Source organism: Arvicanthis niloticus, chromosome 6 (genome assembly GCF_011762505.2).
Source record: "Arvicanthis niloticus isolate mArvNil1 chromosome 6, mArvNil1.pat.X, whole genome shotgun sequence".
Lineage (NCBI taxonomy): Eukaryota > Metazoa > Chordata > Mammalia > Rodentia > Muridae > Arvicanthis > Arvicanthis niloticus.
The window spans coordinates 34992821-35008525 of record NC_047663.1 but is presented as its reverse complement, the minus strand read 5'-3'; the positions used below and the strand labels follow the sequence as shown (position 1 = coordinate 35008525).

The 15705-nt window shown below is 39.4% G+C and overlaps 1 protein-coding gene across 4 annotated transcripts in view; it reads left to right on the top strand.

The window, feature by feature from the left end:
* Trim37 (tripartite motif containing 37) overlaps positions 1-15705 on the top strand; it is a 136007-nt gene continuing 120302 nt past the window's right edge. For 2 of the 4 annotated variants that reach the window (XM_034505959.2, XM_034505957.2), the window contains exons 1-5: positions 1-451; positions 2839-2940; positions 8899-8939; positions 11135-11251; positions 13608-13695. In XM_034505959.2, coding sequence (XP_034361850.2) covers positions 431-451; positions 2839-2940; positions 8899-8939; positions 11135-11251; positions 13608-13695 — 369 coding nt within the window. In that variant the 5' untranslated portion in view covers positions 1-430. The remainder of the gene's footprint in view (positions 452-2838; positions 2941-8898; positions 8940-11134; positions 11252-13607; positions 13696-15705) is intronic. The other 2 variants (XM_034505960.2, XM_076936083.1) reach the window with 2 other exon arrangements.

Sequence of the window (15705 nt, the reverse complement as noted above, 5' to 3'; positions counted from 1 at the left end):
GGCAGAGTGCGCGTGCGCACCGCGCCCGCCCCGCTGCCGCACCTCCAGCTGCCCTGGTTACGGTTGGTGTTTGTGAATTCTCTGCTGCGCCTGTTCCGCCCCGGACTGGCCCCGCGGCGGTTTTCACACGCGCGCGCCGGCGTCACGTGGGCCAGGGCTCCCACGCGGACGCTGGCCGGCTGCTGAGGCGGGAGGAAGGCGCAGCGGCTACCGCTAGCCCTTCCCTCTCCGCCCCAGGGCTGGCGCGCGGATAAAAATGGCGAAATGGGGGGTAGCCGGTGGGGAACCTGACGGGATGGGGCGCAGAGGTGGCACTGTTGTGGGAGCCCGCTGAGGTGAGCGCAGCTGACCTGGCGACCTCGGGCCGGCGCCTGACAGCGCAGACACGGACTCCGAGGGTCGCCGAGGGCCCCGCCGAGAGCCGGAGGCAATGGATGAGCAGAGTGTGGAGGTGAGGGGCGTTACAGAGGGTGGCGGCTGGGCTCCTTTTCTATCCGGGGCTCCATGCTCTCGCCCTCCCTGTGGGAGGCAGCCTAGTCGCGGAGAGGGAGGCTGGCCCGGCGCTTCTGCTGCCCTCAGGGTGCCCGGTGCTGAAGCTGTTCCGCAGTCAGGTGCTGCGGGTTTCAGCGATGCCTTGGCACCTGCTCTGTTTGCAGGCTGAGCCTTTCCAGAGCAAAATTGCAAATTCATCGATAGGACTTGCCTTGCTTTCTCGCCACGACTTGCTCTGCATGATTAAATATTTTTCACCCTCAGTGGTTCATTTTGTAGAACACACACACCTCTTGCACACTCTACTGTCTTAAAGACTAGTTTCCAGCATTGATTCTTGTAAGATGACTTCATGGTTCGGGTATTTCCATAAAAGATTGAAGCATCAAAACGATTTTTTTTGGGGGGGGGGGAATACAATTATGCAATGTAGTAATAATTAAAATTAAAATGTGAACCGTTCAGACACTAAAATATTACATGATTTTGCCTTTTAAAAGTAAGGAATAACTTACTGATCACAGCACTTGAGATTAACCCAGTTCACCCCCAATGGTTTTATTGTCTTCCCAGAGCCAGTTAGAGTCCGAATCCCTCAGGCCTTGCAGTCATGATTAGAATCATGAGCAATTTTCTACTTAATTGCTCTTGTGAAAGTTGTATGAAGGTTTTGTAAACTTTTCTTGGTTTTAGGAGGGTTTGCTTTTTCTGGAATGGAGTAAAGACAAACGTCGGTAAACTTCACTTTTTACATTTTTTTTTTTAATTGTTCACTTGCTGTCAGAAGGGACATTCAAATTTACAGTGGATGCAGAGCCTCAGGCTCACATCATTAGTTTGCTCCTAATCTAAATACCTTTAGAAATATTTATTTAGTGTGTGCTTTGGTGTGCCCATGTGGAGGTCAGGAAAACTTGGAGTTGCTTCTCTTTCTACCATGTGGGATTCCTGGGATGGAAATCAGGTCTTCAGGTTTGGTGGCAGGAGCCTTTGGCATGCTGAGCCAACCTTGCCAGTTCCAGTATATCTTTTTAAAGATTTCCTCATGTCTGGACTCGGTGATGCATACTTTAATCCCAGCCCTTGGGAAGCAGAAGCAGGCAGATCTCTGATTTCTAGGCCAAGATGGTGGGCATAGAGCATTTCAAGCTAGCTAGACCTACATAGTGAAACTGTCTCTTAAAAACAAATTCCATCACCAGGCAGTGGTGGTGCATGCCTTTGATCCCAGCACTTGGGAGGCAGAGGCAGGCAGATTTCTGAGTTTGAGGCCAGTCTGATCTACAAAGTGAGTTCCAGGACAGCCAGGGCTATACAGAGAAACCCTGTCTCAAAAACAAACAAACAAACAAACAAATTCCCTCTCTTAATTACAAAAGCAGTTCAACTCCATTGCGGAAATTGCAGAGGTAAAAATTTGTCATTGTGTATTTAGTCATACAGTCTTTCTTCAGTTCTTACTGATAGACACACAGTTTTCTGTACTATAAAGTATTTTTTCATGCTATATGTGTAATTGGCATAATCTGCTTAGTATTTGTAAGGGCTGTAATCAACATTCTTACTTTTATAAGTAAACTCCCTCCCACCCCCCAGTAAGACTATTTCTACATAAAGTTTCTGTTTGCATTTCACGTTTTTTTTTTTTTTTTTTTTTTTTTTTTTTTTTTTTTTTTAATGTCTATCAGGATGTAGGAGTGTGTGTGTGTTTGTGTGTTACATATACCGAGGTCAGAGGAGACTCACTGGTGATGACATTCCACTTTTTGTTTTGAGACAGGGTCTCATTGGCCTGGAACCTCACCAATTAGCCAGGCTAGTTGGCAGTGAGCTTACAGGGATCTGCCTGTGTGTGTGCCCTGTCCCGTCACTCTGGGATGGCCTGCATCACCATCCTGAATTGTATCTGGATTCTGGGGTTCTCAGATTCTATGCTTTCAAGGCAAGCACTTCACTGACTAAGCTTCTTTCTTAGTCCATATGTTTTTCTTGGAATCATCATTAAGCTATTAAAAGACAAACATGTTTTCCAGATGTTCTGACTAATCAAGTTCTGATAGGGATATAGTTAAAACTCAGGTGTTATCAGCTCAAGTAAGTGTAAATGTTAAGTGAATTGTTTTCTTCCCCCTTTCCTTTTTTATTTTTTCTTGAGACTGGGTCTCACTGAGTAGCCTTGGCTTGCCTGGGACTCATTATATATAGTCTTAGACTGACTGAGATTGCCTGCCATTGCCTCCTGAATGCTGGAAAGTTGTGCACAATCATGCTTGGCCTTGAGTGAAGTTGTTTTTATGTTATGTTCTTCAGTGTAATCTGGGAACCTTAAATATCTTTTGTTTTCAGAGCATTGCTGAGGTTTTCCGATGTTTCATTTGTATGGAGAAATTGCGGGATGCCCGACTGTGTCCTCATTGCTCCAAGCTCTGTTGTTTCAGCTGTATTAGGGTAAGTTGTATTTCTTTTTACGTGTATTCAGTTTTTGTTATTAACCTTTTTTGTTTGTTTGTTTGAGATAGACCAGGCTGACCTCAAACTTACAGAGATCCACCTGCCTCAGCCTCCTGAATGCTGAGATTAAAGAGGGCTCCACCGTACCTTGTGTATTTGGTTTATGTATGCTGCACTGTAAGTATTAACCATGCCCCCTCCCACACTTTAATGTATTTTGTGACCCTTTATAATGTTTTTTAATAAAAAGGTCTGTCAATAGAGCAGCATTTTTCGAATGTGAAGTGTGTGTGTGTGTGTGTGTGTATGTATGTATGTATGTACGCGTGTGCATGCGCACGTGTGCAGTGTGTGTTTTGCATGGATATATGTCTGTGAACCATGTGTAGACTGTGCTCTTGGAATCTCAGAGAGGGTTTCAGCTCTCCAGGCAGTGGAATTACAGATGGTTGTGTGTTGTAGGTTGAACCAGGGTCCTCTGGAAGGGCAAACAGTGTTCTCAGCTAGTGAACCATTCCTCCTCCCCAACAGAACCAAATTTATTTGGGGGTGAGATGGGCGTGTGTTTTAAGACAGGGTTTTTCTGTGTAGCCCTGGCTGTGCTAGAACTTACTCTGTAGACCAAGCTGTCCCCAAACTCACAGAGTTCTGCCTCCCAAGTGCTAGGTTTAAAGGTGTGTGCCAGCACTCCTAACTCAAACTTAGACATTTTACAAAAATGCATTGTGTTTAGGATTTAGAGATACTAAAATAAATTATAGATAGACAATCCTCTTTGAATGTGTTTCAATCTGATTAAGGAAATCAATTTCAGTGATTACATTGAAATTTGTGTAATATAATTTACCATTTTATGTGTAAAGCAAAAGGGTGAAATGAATAAAATTCATGATAATGAGAAAGTGTAGAATAGATAATTGATTGGCTTTGTGTGTTGAAGGTAGGGGAACATTTTTCAATAAGGTTTCTGGAAAGCCCAAAGTATAAAACAGAAAATTTATTTTGGTTGTATGTATACATCCAGTAGCACATATGCTAATTAATGCATGGTTGAAACTGTCCTGCTGATATGGCTCAGATAATTTCCATAACTGAGAAAATTAAAACTATCTAATGTATTCTTCACCTCAAAATTTCTATTTTCTGCCAGGCGGTGATGGCACACACCTTTAGCCCCAGCTCTCAGGTGTCAGAGACAGGCAGATCTCTGAGGTCGAGGCCAGCCTGGTCTACAGAGTGAGTTCCAGGACAGCCAGAGCTACACAGAGAAACCCTGTCCTTGTAAAAAAAATGTTTTCCCATTTACTTCTCTTTTCTATAAAAAGACAGAGTGGGGCTCCAGGATCGCTTCGCAGGTAAAGGTACCTGCTTCCAAGGCTGGATCTGAGTCCAGTCCCACAGTGGAGGGAGAGAACCAGCAAGTTCAGGTGGTCCTGACTTCCACAAGCACACAAGGAAAGAGAAAAATGTCCCTTTGTCAAGAGTAATTTCTAACCATGTGGTGGTGGCACGTATCTTCAGTCCTAGCACTCGGGAGGCAGAGGCAGGGAGATACAGACTATAGAGCTAGTTCTAGGACAGCCAGGACTACACAGAGAAACCCTGACTTGGAAAATTAAAACAAAACAAAATAAAAGTAATAAAAATGATTTCTGTTACACTTAAATGATTTTTTTCTAGTCTCAGGACTAGCAAATATTGGAGCTGGAGTTGAATCCAGTGAGTCTGTTTTATATTAATTAGAAAATATTGTCTACCTATGAAGTTTTATTCTAGTAATTTATCTTTTAGTGTACATAGTATTTTTTTTAACTAGCTACAGAGATTAATTGGTCTCCATTGATGCAGTGATTTTTGGTGGAGCCTGTATAGACTGAGTTTCTTTGATGAAAGGCTTGAGAATACTTGAAAAATTTGAAAGTGCTCATAATCTCTGCTTATTGTGTTGTACCTAGGAGATTGTCTCTTCCTTGTTACCTTTTCCTTTCCTTCCTTTCTAAATGTTTTTATTTACTCTGAGGAATTAGATTTACTTTGGCAGCTCTAGCTATCATGTATATGTGGATCCTGAACCTTGTTCTCTAGTGTTGGTTTTTAGTTATTTTTTTGTGTGGTGTTGGTGTTTAAACCCAGGGCCTTGTACATGGTAAATGGCAAGTCCTTTACTACTGAGCCGTGGTTGTTGTTTTTGTTTTTGTTTTTCACAGCATTGGCTTTTAGATGACTTACTTCATTGTCCTTCTAGAATCTTGAATTTTGGTCAAGATAAATTAAGTTAGTCATGTTGTTTTCTCAAACTGACACTGATATTTTTTTATTTTGTTTTGCCATTCAGTGGTAATCTTGACCACCAGGGATGTTTATGTCTTGTCAGCTACTCTCTGTGTCCTTTATATCTGACTACTGCTTTCCATTATATTCATGAGAAAGACACAGATTCCTTTATCCACAGAGGATTCATTTCCTATCTCCTTGCCTTAAGTCTTTGCTTACCTGTAATTCACTTTCTGTCGTCTTACCATATTACTATGCCCGTAAGTGTTATTTTTCTTTTTCAGAAGCTTTGTAAAGTTGAAGAGTGAAGTCGAGGGATATTAGCATTGTGTTCAGGTTATCTTGGATCTGATCCTGACCTTTCTTTCCAGGGCTGTGTTGTTTACCTCACTTCCCAAACCTGAGCTGGCCTCAAATGCAATGCCTTCTTGCCTTTACCTCACTTCCAAGTTCTAGGATCCGGGCAGGTGGTGTTACACATGGATTATCATGGCTCTTTAGAAAAAAAGTAATTTGTGTGTGTGTGCTCAAAGGTATGTAGAGGTCAGAAATCAACTTTTGGAAGTTGGTTCTCACCAATTCTCTTTGTTGGACCTGGGTATCTTTTATTTTTGCTGCTATAATCCAGGCCCCCCATATTACCACAGGAGTGCTGGGATTACATAGTTAAACTAGTACATACAGATTTTTTTTCTTTTTTTTTTCCCCAATCTTTTTTCAAAGATTGGAACTCAGGTTACCAAGATGTGTGGCTGATGCTATTGCCTGGCCCAGTCTTGGTTTATTATTGAATGTACTATTCATTTATAACTTAGTTACTTGCCGTTTTGATATAGTACATTGATTTCCTATGTGTATATATGAATGGAATTTATAAGTACTATGAGGAAAACTAACAATAAATAGGGTTACAAAGTCAGCATTTTGTTAGCTATTTTAAATATGGTAGTCTGGGAAGTTGTGAGGATATAACATAATTCAGATTTCTAAAGAGATCTGAATACAGTGTAGGAGGAAATTATGCAGATATCTGGGGTAAGAAAATCCCAGACAAAAGAACTAGAAAGGACAAGGCTGAGTTAGAAATATTCTTGGTACGTTGAGAAAGTGAAAAAGCTGCTGTAGCTAGAGCAAAGGAGGTAGACCTGGGGAAGGCGTGGGTTTAGAGATAAGACTGAGGGTCTCGGTGAGGAGTTTGGATTTTAAATGTTACGGTAGCCACTGAAGGCTTTTGAGTGGTATTTTGTATGTTAAAGAGGTCAGTGGTTACTTTGCAGAGTGAACTTTAGGCAGTTGGAAGAGGACGGGAGGAGGGTGGAAGAGGTACTGTAACCAGATTACCATCAAGAGAGGCTGTGTGAAACAAAGAACCGTGATAAAGGAATGGGTGACTTTACATTCTGAAATAGTTTCACAAAAAATCCTTGAGAGGAGCAGAGTTGGGCAGACCACAGGTAGAAAGGGTCTAATTTAGAACAATGTGCCAAGTTTGAGATTTCGTTTTGTATGAGGTTTGGGCAGTTGGAAATATAAATCTGAAGTTGGGAAGGTAGAATAAATTAGAAAAACATATTTTTACCTGATTTCCAATTCAATACAAGATTAAATGATTTTATTATTACTGTTGTATGTCAGAAATTTATGAATGTAGATGCTTTATAAGGCTTGTGGTTATTCTATTTTGTGAAGGAGAGAAATCAGTTTCTGCATTGACTATAAGAATTGGGCTAAAGATATTTTAGTGTCCATCAATTCAGTGTCACTGCTTCCTCTCTGTGGTTATGAAATATGAGGTAAACATGCCTCAAATATGAGAGAAGGGAGGAACTTTTGTAGGTCTACCGGAACTTCCTGTGAGGTAGTGCATGGAGGGGCCATATAAGCAAATGCATAAATAATGACTCCAAGAGTAGAATGTATTGTAGTTAGCAGTTTGTTTTACTGGGAGAAAGCCGCTCATTATTAAACAAACAAAAAAAGAGCTGGGGTGCACGAGATGGGTCCGAGGGTAAATTTCAAGCCTGATGACCTTAGTTTGATCCCTGGAACCAAATGGAGGAAAAGAGAACTTGCACCCAGATAACACCTAATAAAAAGTGTACGTTTCTAACAATGGTGTTATCACTTACTAACGAGGCTAGAGTCTAGCTCTGCAGATGTACCAGTAGATAAGTTATGAAGGGTTAGAAACACTTCGTAAGGGAGAATATGGCTTTCTGCAGGGCAGCTTGTCAGCAGCTCATTGTAGCTGAGCATGGTGTTTAAATCCTTGCACACAAAAGACTGAGGTAGGAATGAGTAGTGTTTGAGGTTAGTCTGAGCTACATAATGAGTTTAAGACTAGCCTGGGGTATAGAGCAAAATCCCAGCTCAGAAAAAACAAAAGGAAAAATCTGTGGAGTTCATGAAAAGCTTTTGGAAGAAAGTATCATATTAACTAAAATCTAAATGATGAGATTTTTCTAGATGAGGAAAGGTATTGATGAATATGGTGGATAGAGGAGGAAACATTTAAAAGCTTAATTTTGTAGGATCATAGGCTGTGACTGAAGAGGTATAGCTGGGACCAGTTCTTGAAGGGAGATATGGAAAACTATGTCTTTAGTAGAAGAGTGGTCTGCTCAGAGGAAGAAAATTGATCCCAGCCTCATATCACAGACTGCTGTGAGGACAAAGTGAGATTCCCATAGGGACAGGCCTGGGCACAGAGCCTGCAGCAGATGAGTGCTCAACTCTGTTAGTGCAGTCTCTTCGGCCTTTCCTTCAGGTGGTTTTCACACCACCAGCTGTCGGTATCTGGACCAAAGAAATCTTGTTCAAGAGTATTGAGAACAGAGGATTCTTTTTCATTTGTACCTTCCTTCTTTCCATTTTCACTTTCTTTGCATAGTAACTAGTCCTTTGTCCTTTTCTTTGTTATGGTGTCATATAACACAGCCTGGCTTCTGACTCACTTTATAGCCAAGCTGACTCTGAACTGATTTTCTGTATCCTAAGTGCTAGGATGGTAGGTGTGCCTTCACCTCCTTGTCCAGCATTAGGCAGTGTAGGAGACTGATACAGGTCTATTGCAGTAAATATTTTTTTGGGACATTTACTATGTCCTTCTGTGTCATTCTTCAGTAAATAACACAGAAACACTGTCATTTATCTTAAAAGCTGTTGTAATTTATTTAAAAACTTTTAAAAAATGAAAAAAAATTGTTGAGCTGGGCAAGCTCTGAGCTGTACTAATTCCTCCACCTATTAAAACCCACACAATGCCAGTTGTTTGCCAATCTGATGTCTCCTGGGCTACTTTTGCTCTGTAAATTTAGTAGTACCTTAAACTCAGTAGTTTGTAATTATTTGCAAAAAAATTAATCATGCTATTTTTGAGGATAAAGTAACATTATTAATTAACAAAGATTACATCTTGTGAGACCCAGCTAGCCCTAGAGTCACTTCCTTTCCTATGGGAGAGTAGCCTCTCAACTATTTTGGGAAAACCTCTATCCCTTTGAAAGTTTGTTCTTGTCATGATAATGATGAGAGATAGATAGTAGATTGCCTGTTATTTCTGTATCTCTAAAATAAATTTAGGCACTAGAGAGTTAAAACTCATTAAATGCAGTTTATAAAGATTAGATATATAAAGTAATGGCATTTTTATAATCAAAATTTAATTATTTGCCTCCTTAGCGCTGGCTGACAGAGCAGAGAGCTCAGTGTCCTCACTGTCGGTAAGTGTTTGGGTAAAGTTGAACAGGAAATGATGAATAGCTCTAGAAAAAGAAATGCAGAACATGTATACCTGACTAAATTTTATGTTGAATGTGTTATGTGTGATTGTTTTGTGCCCTTGTTTTTCTCACATAATTTTTGTGTAGTTTCTTAACGTTTTAATTGAAATAAAAATGTAACTGGGCTTGGTACCTCACACTTAACGATCTCAGAACTGAGGAAGCTGAGGCAGGAGGGTTGCCATGTGAGGCCAGTCTGAGCTGTAATATGAGACCTTATCTCAACTGGGAAAAAAAATCACTTTCAGAAGAAATGGATAGGCATGCTATTCTTGTATGCAAGTGGTGATGTATATTATTACATACAGTTTTTTAAAAACCACACAGATATAGTACCTATTATTTATGATTTTCTTGCTTGTTGTTTGTTTACTCTTTGGGATAGGTTCTTATGTAGCCCAGGATGGGCTACATAAGACTCCTGACAATTACACCCCCAGCTTACCTATATTTTCTAAGTGATAGGATTATAGACATACAGTCCATCCCTGGCTTTATAATTTGTTTTTTTTTCTCCTAAATTCAGTTGATATATTTCACAGATGGTGTAGGTATGCAAACAAGTGTTTGGTAATCTTCTTTATAAGTATGCCTGGACTTAAGTGTTACAGGAGATTTGATCACACTGTGAACCCTGAGATTGTGTTATTTACTGAAAAAAACCTGTTTCTAGTTTTAGTGTGGCTCACCCTTAGCATACAGCTTTAATTTCTCTGGCTGGAATACAGACAGGCCCTTAGTATACACCTTTAGTCTCAAACAATGAAGATAAAATTAGTTTGTAGAAGGAAGAACCCATGTTTGAAAGTGATGTCTAATTGAATAGCAGACAAAATGATGAATCAGAGAAAGATTTGACGGAACAGGATATGACCAGCTCTCATGAGAAGAGAGAGGAAAGGGAAGCTACTTACCAGAGCAGTGTGGAGAGAGAAGGAGAGGAGGCAGTTTTACCGAGAGAGTTTTAAAGAGATGGGGTGAAGAGACACAGGTAAAGACAGAACCAGCCAGAGAATGAGAAGAAGCCAGAAGATTAGAACATATTGTAAAAAGTTAGTACGAGGCCAAGCAGAGCATTTCAGGAGATGCCCAGAGAGAAGCCAGATTGAAGAACAGGAAGGGTGAGCTTATTTAGCAGTTGCCTCAGAGGCTGAAATCGTTCTAGTTCTAGATGAGATTGTAAGGAGGCTAGAAGCTTCCAGGACTAGGCCTAGGTTAGCTGACTGAGGCAATAAGCCTGAGAAGACTCTTGTAACAGGAGAATAAAAGTTACATTTTACAATACTGTTCATACTGAGAGATATTTAGCTTGTTTCTGTTTCTGGTTACTTTAGGCCACAGTGCCACCTTTTGCTGTTTTATTTTTCACGTTACTTTATGAGAAGAGCAGCACTGTAAATGAGAATTTGCAGTTGCGGTGGTCCTCTTCTATATCCAGCCTACTGTAGCCTATGGAGTGTGCCTAGTGTGACTAGTGATATTTAGTTTTTTGTTTATTGGGACAGAGTCTTGCAATGTAGCCCAGGTGTGCCTCATCTTCTGGCCTCAGATTTCTGAGTGCTGGGTTATAGGAATGTGTCGATTTTTTGTTTGTTTTTTGTGTTTTGTTTTTTTGTAAATGAGATAACTGCATTTGGCTAGGAATTGTAATTGATTTGTTGTTGTTTTGGTGGTCTATGGCTTGAACCTAGGAATTAACTCATACTAATGGTATTTATATGCTGCTACTGAACTGTGCTCCAGCCCATGGTGTCATTGTATAGTCAAATTTAGGCTAAGAAATTAAAAATTTATAACTTGAATTATCTTTGTTGCTATTTAGTTGACAGGTTTTTTCGTGTGTGTGAAGTATGGAATGTGATAAAAATAAGTTCCATTGCCTTTTTACTTTTTTGACATAGAACCTTACTGTGTATGTGTAGCCCAGGTTAGCCTGGAACTCATTATTTCACCAAAACTGTCCTTGAATGCTTCAGTTCTGTAACCTTAGTGATAAGATTACAGATATGCTTCTTCATATCTGGCTTTCACTGCTTTTTATAATAATACTGTGCTTTATTTTTAGGAATACTTATTTTAGAAAAATCTTGGATATCTGAGCTAGAATACATGTATGGACTGTTTCTTCTTTTCAGTGCTCCACTCCAGCTACGGGAACTGGTGAATTGTCGTTGGGCGGAAGAAGTGACACAGCAGCTTGATACTCTCCAGCTGTGTAGTCTCACCAAACATGAAGAAAATGAGAAAGACAAGTGCGTGCTTGGGTTTTTGTTTACTAGCTAATAGAACATGCCATGTGCTGTTTTAATGACACTTTATGTATCTATCTATCTATCTATCTATATATTTAAATAATTGGCTTGTGTGTGTAATTGCTCAGGTATGTCTGTGTATATATGTGGTACTGGGGATTGAACCTTGGGCCACATGCTGTGAAGTAAATGCCAACTGACTTTAACTCCAAGACCTAGTGACACTACATTGCTACTTCTCTTTTATCTGTAAGAGAGAAAGTTAATGTTAATCTTTCATTTGTTCCTTAATATTTAACATTTTTAAAAAATGTTGTTTAACATTTCATGACCACCCAACTCACCTACAGGATTATACAAAGTAGTACTATGCTAGATTAGGGAATACAAAGGCAAATAAATAGATTATTTCTATTTAACTGATTAACAGGAACACAGTAATAATACAATGTTTTGGTCTTGTTAGAAAATGACAATGGAAGCAAATTTTATATAAAAAAAAGAAAGAGTAGCTTTATATTTCATGTTTACAGATATTAGTGATAGAGGGTTATTAGAAGTAGATCAAAAGTGGAAATTTAGGAGAGATTCCAGAAATGTCCAATGTTTAACGTCATAACTGATTTTTACATATAGTATGTTAAACCAATAAGTTGAGTCTTGAGGGGTCATTAGAAATAAAGCTTAGAACTGTTTGTTTATTGTTCTATAGAAATAGGACCATGGGGCTAACGTGGTTAAGAATGCATACTCCCTGCAGCAGATGCTAGTTGGCTTCGTATCCCAAGTCATGTGGCTCATAACCCCCAGTAACTCCAGCACCAGGCCAATCTAGTGAGTGCCCCTGGTCTCCATGGGCATACCCACAGACAAACACATGTACACAAAATTTAAAACAATAAAAAACAATGAATCTTGTTTTACAAATGAAAAGGAAACAAGACCACAAAAATAGGAGGAGCTAAATTTTATTTGTTTGGTTTTCTTGATGCAGGCTTTTGCTGTATACCTCAGATTGACCTTGAAGTTATTTTGTAGTTTAGCCATCCTTCTCCCTCAGTCTCCTGAGTATAGAGATTTCAGGTTTGTGCCACTGCTTAGTTGATGCCTGACTTGCTAGTCCATAATTAAATGAAACTGGCTGTCATTTGTACTACTTTTCTGGAAAACTGGATTCTTTTTTTTGTTTGTTTGTTTTTTTTCGAGACAGGGTTTCTCTGTGTAGTCCTGGCTATCCTGGAACTCACTCTGTAGACCAGGCTGGCCTCAAACTCAGAAATCCACCTGCCTCTGCCTCCCAAGTGCTGGGATTAAAGTCGTGCGCCACCACCGCCTGGCGCAAACTGGATTCTTAAGGCTGTTATTTTTTGGCATTGTGGTGGTCATACCAAAAAGGATAATTTAAATATAATAACATATTTCATTAGTGACCACTTGAATTATTTTCACTGTAGGATGATGAACTGTCATTATTTGGAAAGGTCCTTTTTGTTGGGCTTTTAAATTTTTTATTAGTGCCTCTCATAAAAGGAATAAATGTCCTATAGTTTGCTTTTTTTTTTACATTTAAAATTTTGAGTCTCAGATTCCCACATTTACTTTAGATATATGCCACCATACTCTGCTTTTGGGTTATTTTATATATCATGTAAAGTAAGGGTCGGTATTAGTGTGTTAGGTAACTGGGTGGTTTAAATAGTGTAAAAAATTTTTGTTTTTTTCTTTAGTTTTAGAGGCAGGAAGTCCCAAGAGCAAGACGCTTGATGAAGGGTTAGTTTCTGGTGAAGCCTCTGTCCTTGACTTGTAAATGGCTGACATCTTGCAGTGTCACTTTGGAGATTTAAGGCCTCAGCATAAGAATTTTGGCGACAGTACAGTTAGGTTTCTAGAAGAGTTCAACTTCATTGTTTTACATATGAACATTTGCATTAAGAGTTTAAGTTTTAAATTGCATTGTATTGACATTGTGCAGTTGAGATGTCTTGATTGTTATTATTTGCCAGTTATAGGAGCATTACTTGTACATATACATATGCTTGTGTAAAAGATTAACATGACAGTATTTTTCTTAAGCAGTAATGGGATAGCGTTTATCATATATAGTGATGAAAGAAGGTGTTGTGTGTTTTATTTAGAAAGAAAGCTACAATTTGCTTGTTTAAAGTTTAGATTAGTGAAAAAAGTACTTTTAAAGTTTGTCCATGGGACATTGTTTAGCCTAATTCTTAGAAGCCACTGAATACATTTTCCTTTTTTAATGATGCTATAACCATTTCAAATTGAGCGATCTGTTTGCTTTAGCTTAGAAATTTGTTAAAAATAACTGTCTTTTCTTTTTTTTTTTCATAATGAATAGATGTGAAAATCACCATGAAAAACTTAGTGTATTTTGCTGGACTTGTAAGAAATGTATCTGCCATCAGTGTGCACTTTGGGGAGGAATGGTGAGCAGAACAAATGTTCTCTTTGGTTTATATACTAGAAGGCATTGATATAATTAGTTGATTTAGATGGAATAAAGTCTCATCTTACTCTGGAGAATAGAAATGTATCTGTTTTATGCATGCCTTTTTAAAGGTGTGTACCTTCTGACAGTACAGGAGAGCCTCTGGCTCTTCAGCCAAAGATACAAGATGGGTACTGTTTTCATTGTTTAATGTCTATAAATATATTCTTACATTTAACTTTTATTTTCTCTTTCTTTTCTCTCTTTCTCTCTCTCTCTCTCTCTCTCTCTCTCTCTCTCTCTCTCTCTCTCTCTGTGTGTGTGTGTGTGTGTGTGTTTGTATGTGTGTGTGATGCTAGTGATTGAACCTAGGGCATTCTGCTTACTAGGGCAGTATCATACCAGTAAGTTACATCCCCAGCCCAAGATCAGTGTCTCCTTTGAGTATTGGTCATTTGATCTTTATACTTTAGATGCTTCTGAAGTAATGTTGAGTGTAAATATCTACATAATCTAATATTCTCATTTCTTAGTTTCTCTTTTCAATCCTGTTCAGAGACTCTCCCATCCCTGGGTTGCTGCTTACTCTCACTTCAGCCTCCATTCGGAGTTGGGACTACAAACATGCAATTCCATGCTTGGCTTAAAAGATTTTTGGGTTTTTTGAGATGGGGTCTCACTATGTAGGCCAGACTGGCCTTAACTTCAAGTCCTCCTGCCTCAGTAGTGTATCTGGCTAGAAGCAGACTTTTGGGGCTGGAGAGATGGCTCAGCTGTTGAGAGCCTAACTGCTCTTCCAGAGGTCCTGAGTTCAATTCCCAGCAACCACATAGTGGCCCACAACTATCTGTAATGGGATCTGATGTCCTCTTCTGGTGTGTCTGAAGACAGCGACAGTGTACTCATATATAAAATAAATCTAAAAACAAAACAAAACTTAAAAAAGCAGACTTTTAAGCCAGTTTACTTTTATCAAGTCTAAAGCATTCATAGTAGATTTCCTAGAAGCAGCTTTTTTCTTAGTAGCTGTGTTCTATTATGTACTATTTGGTTAAATCATTTGTATTGAGTGCAACAATATAAATAGTTGATATAATATAACACAGTACGAGTCTTTGGTTTTGGCAGTGCTAGAGATTAAATCCAGGGCCTCCTGTCTGCTCCAAAAAGTGTTCTATCAGTGGGTGCTAACTCTGACTAAAACAATCAGTTTCTAGTTGGGAGAATGAAAGCATGTCCACATTAGTAATTGCCTAAGTCTCACGTTACCTGTGAGACTTGATCACTTGGTGGCTGTTGGACAGTGTGTTTTACAGAAAGTGTGGGAGGCTGAGGTGGTTGAGTAGAGCTCAGTTCAGACAACTTTGAGATTGAATTCTAATGTGCTGATTGGAATAACCACAGTTTGATTCCTAAGCAAGTTTCATAAGAGGCTCAAAAGTCCTCAAGGGCACCATTTATCCATATTATGTGGCTAAGGAGTTGGCTCAGCAGTTTAGAGCACTTATTGCTCTTGCAGAGGGCCTGGGTTCAATTCCCACTCATAACTCCATCTATATAACTATCTATATATCTCTAGTGGAGGGTATCCAACATCTGACCTCTGTGGGGCACTAGGCATGCATGTGGTATCATACATACATTCATGCAAAACTTCATACATATAAAATAAAGCAAATCTAAAACAACAATAAAAAACACACATTTTTTTTTTCTCAGAGACCAGAATGGGGTGCTTTGCTAAACAAGACACCTCCCCCCACCAACCAATACTCCCCACCCCAGTAGGGTTTGTCTGTGTATAGTCCTGGCTATCCTAGAACTCTGTGTAGACCAGACTGGCCTTGAACTCAGAGATCCACCTCTCTCACCTCCTGAGTGTTGTGATTAAAAGCATGTTTCCCCATGCCTGGCTCTATTATTTTCTTAATGTCTAATATTTAGACTTTTAAAGGCATTTCTACATTGCCAGGGTAAATTTTGCAAACACTGGCCTGTTTTAAGAAGA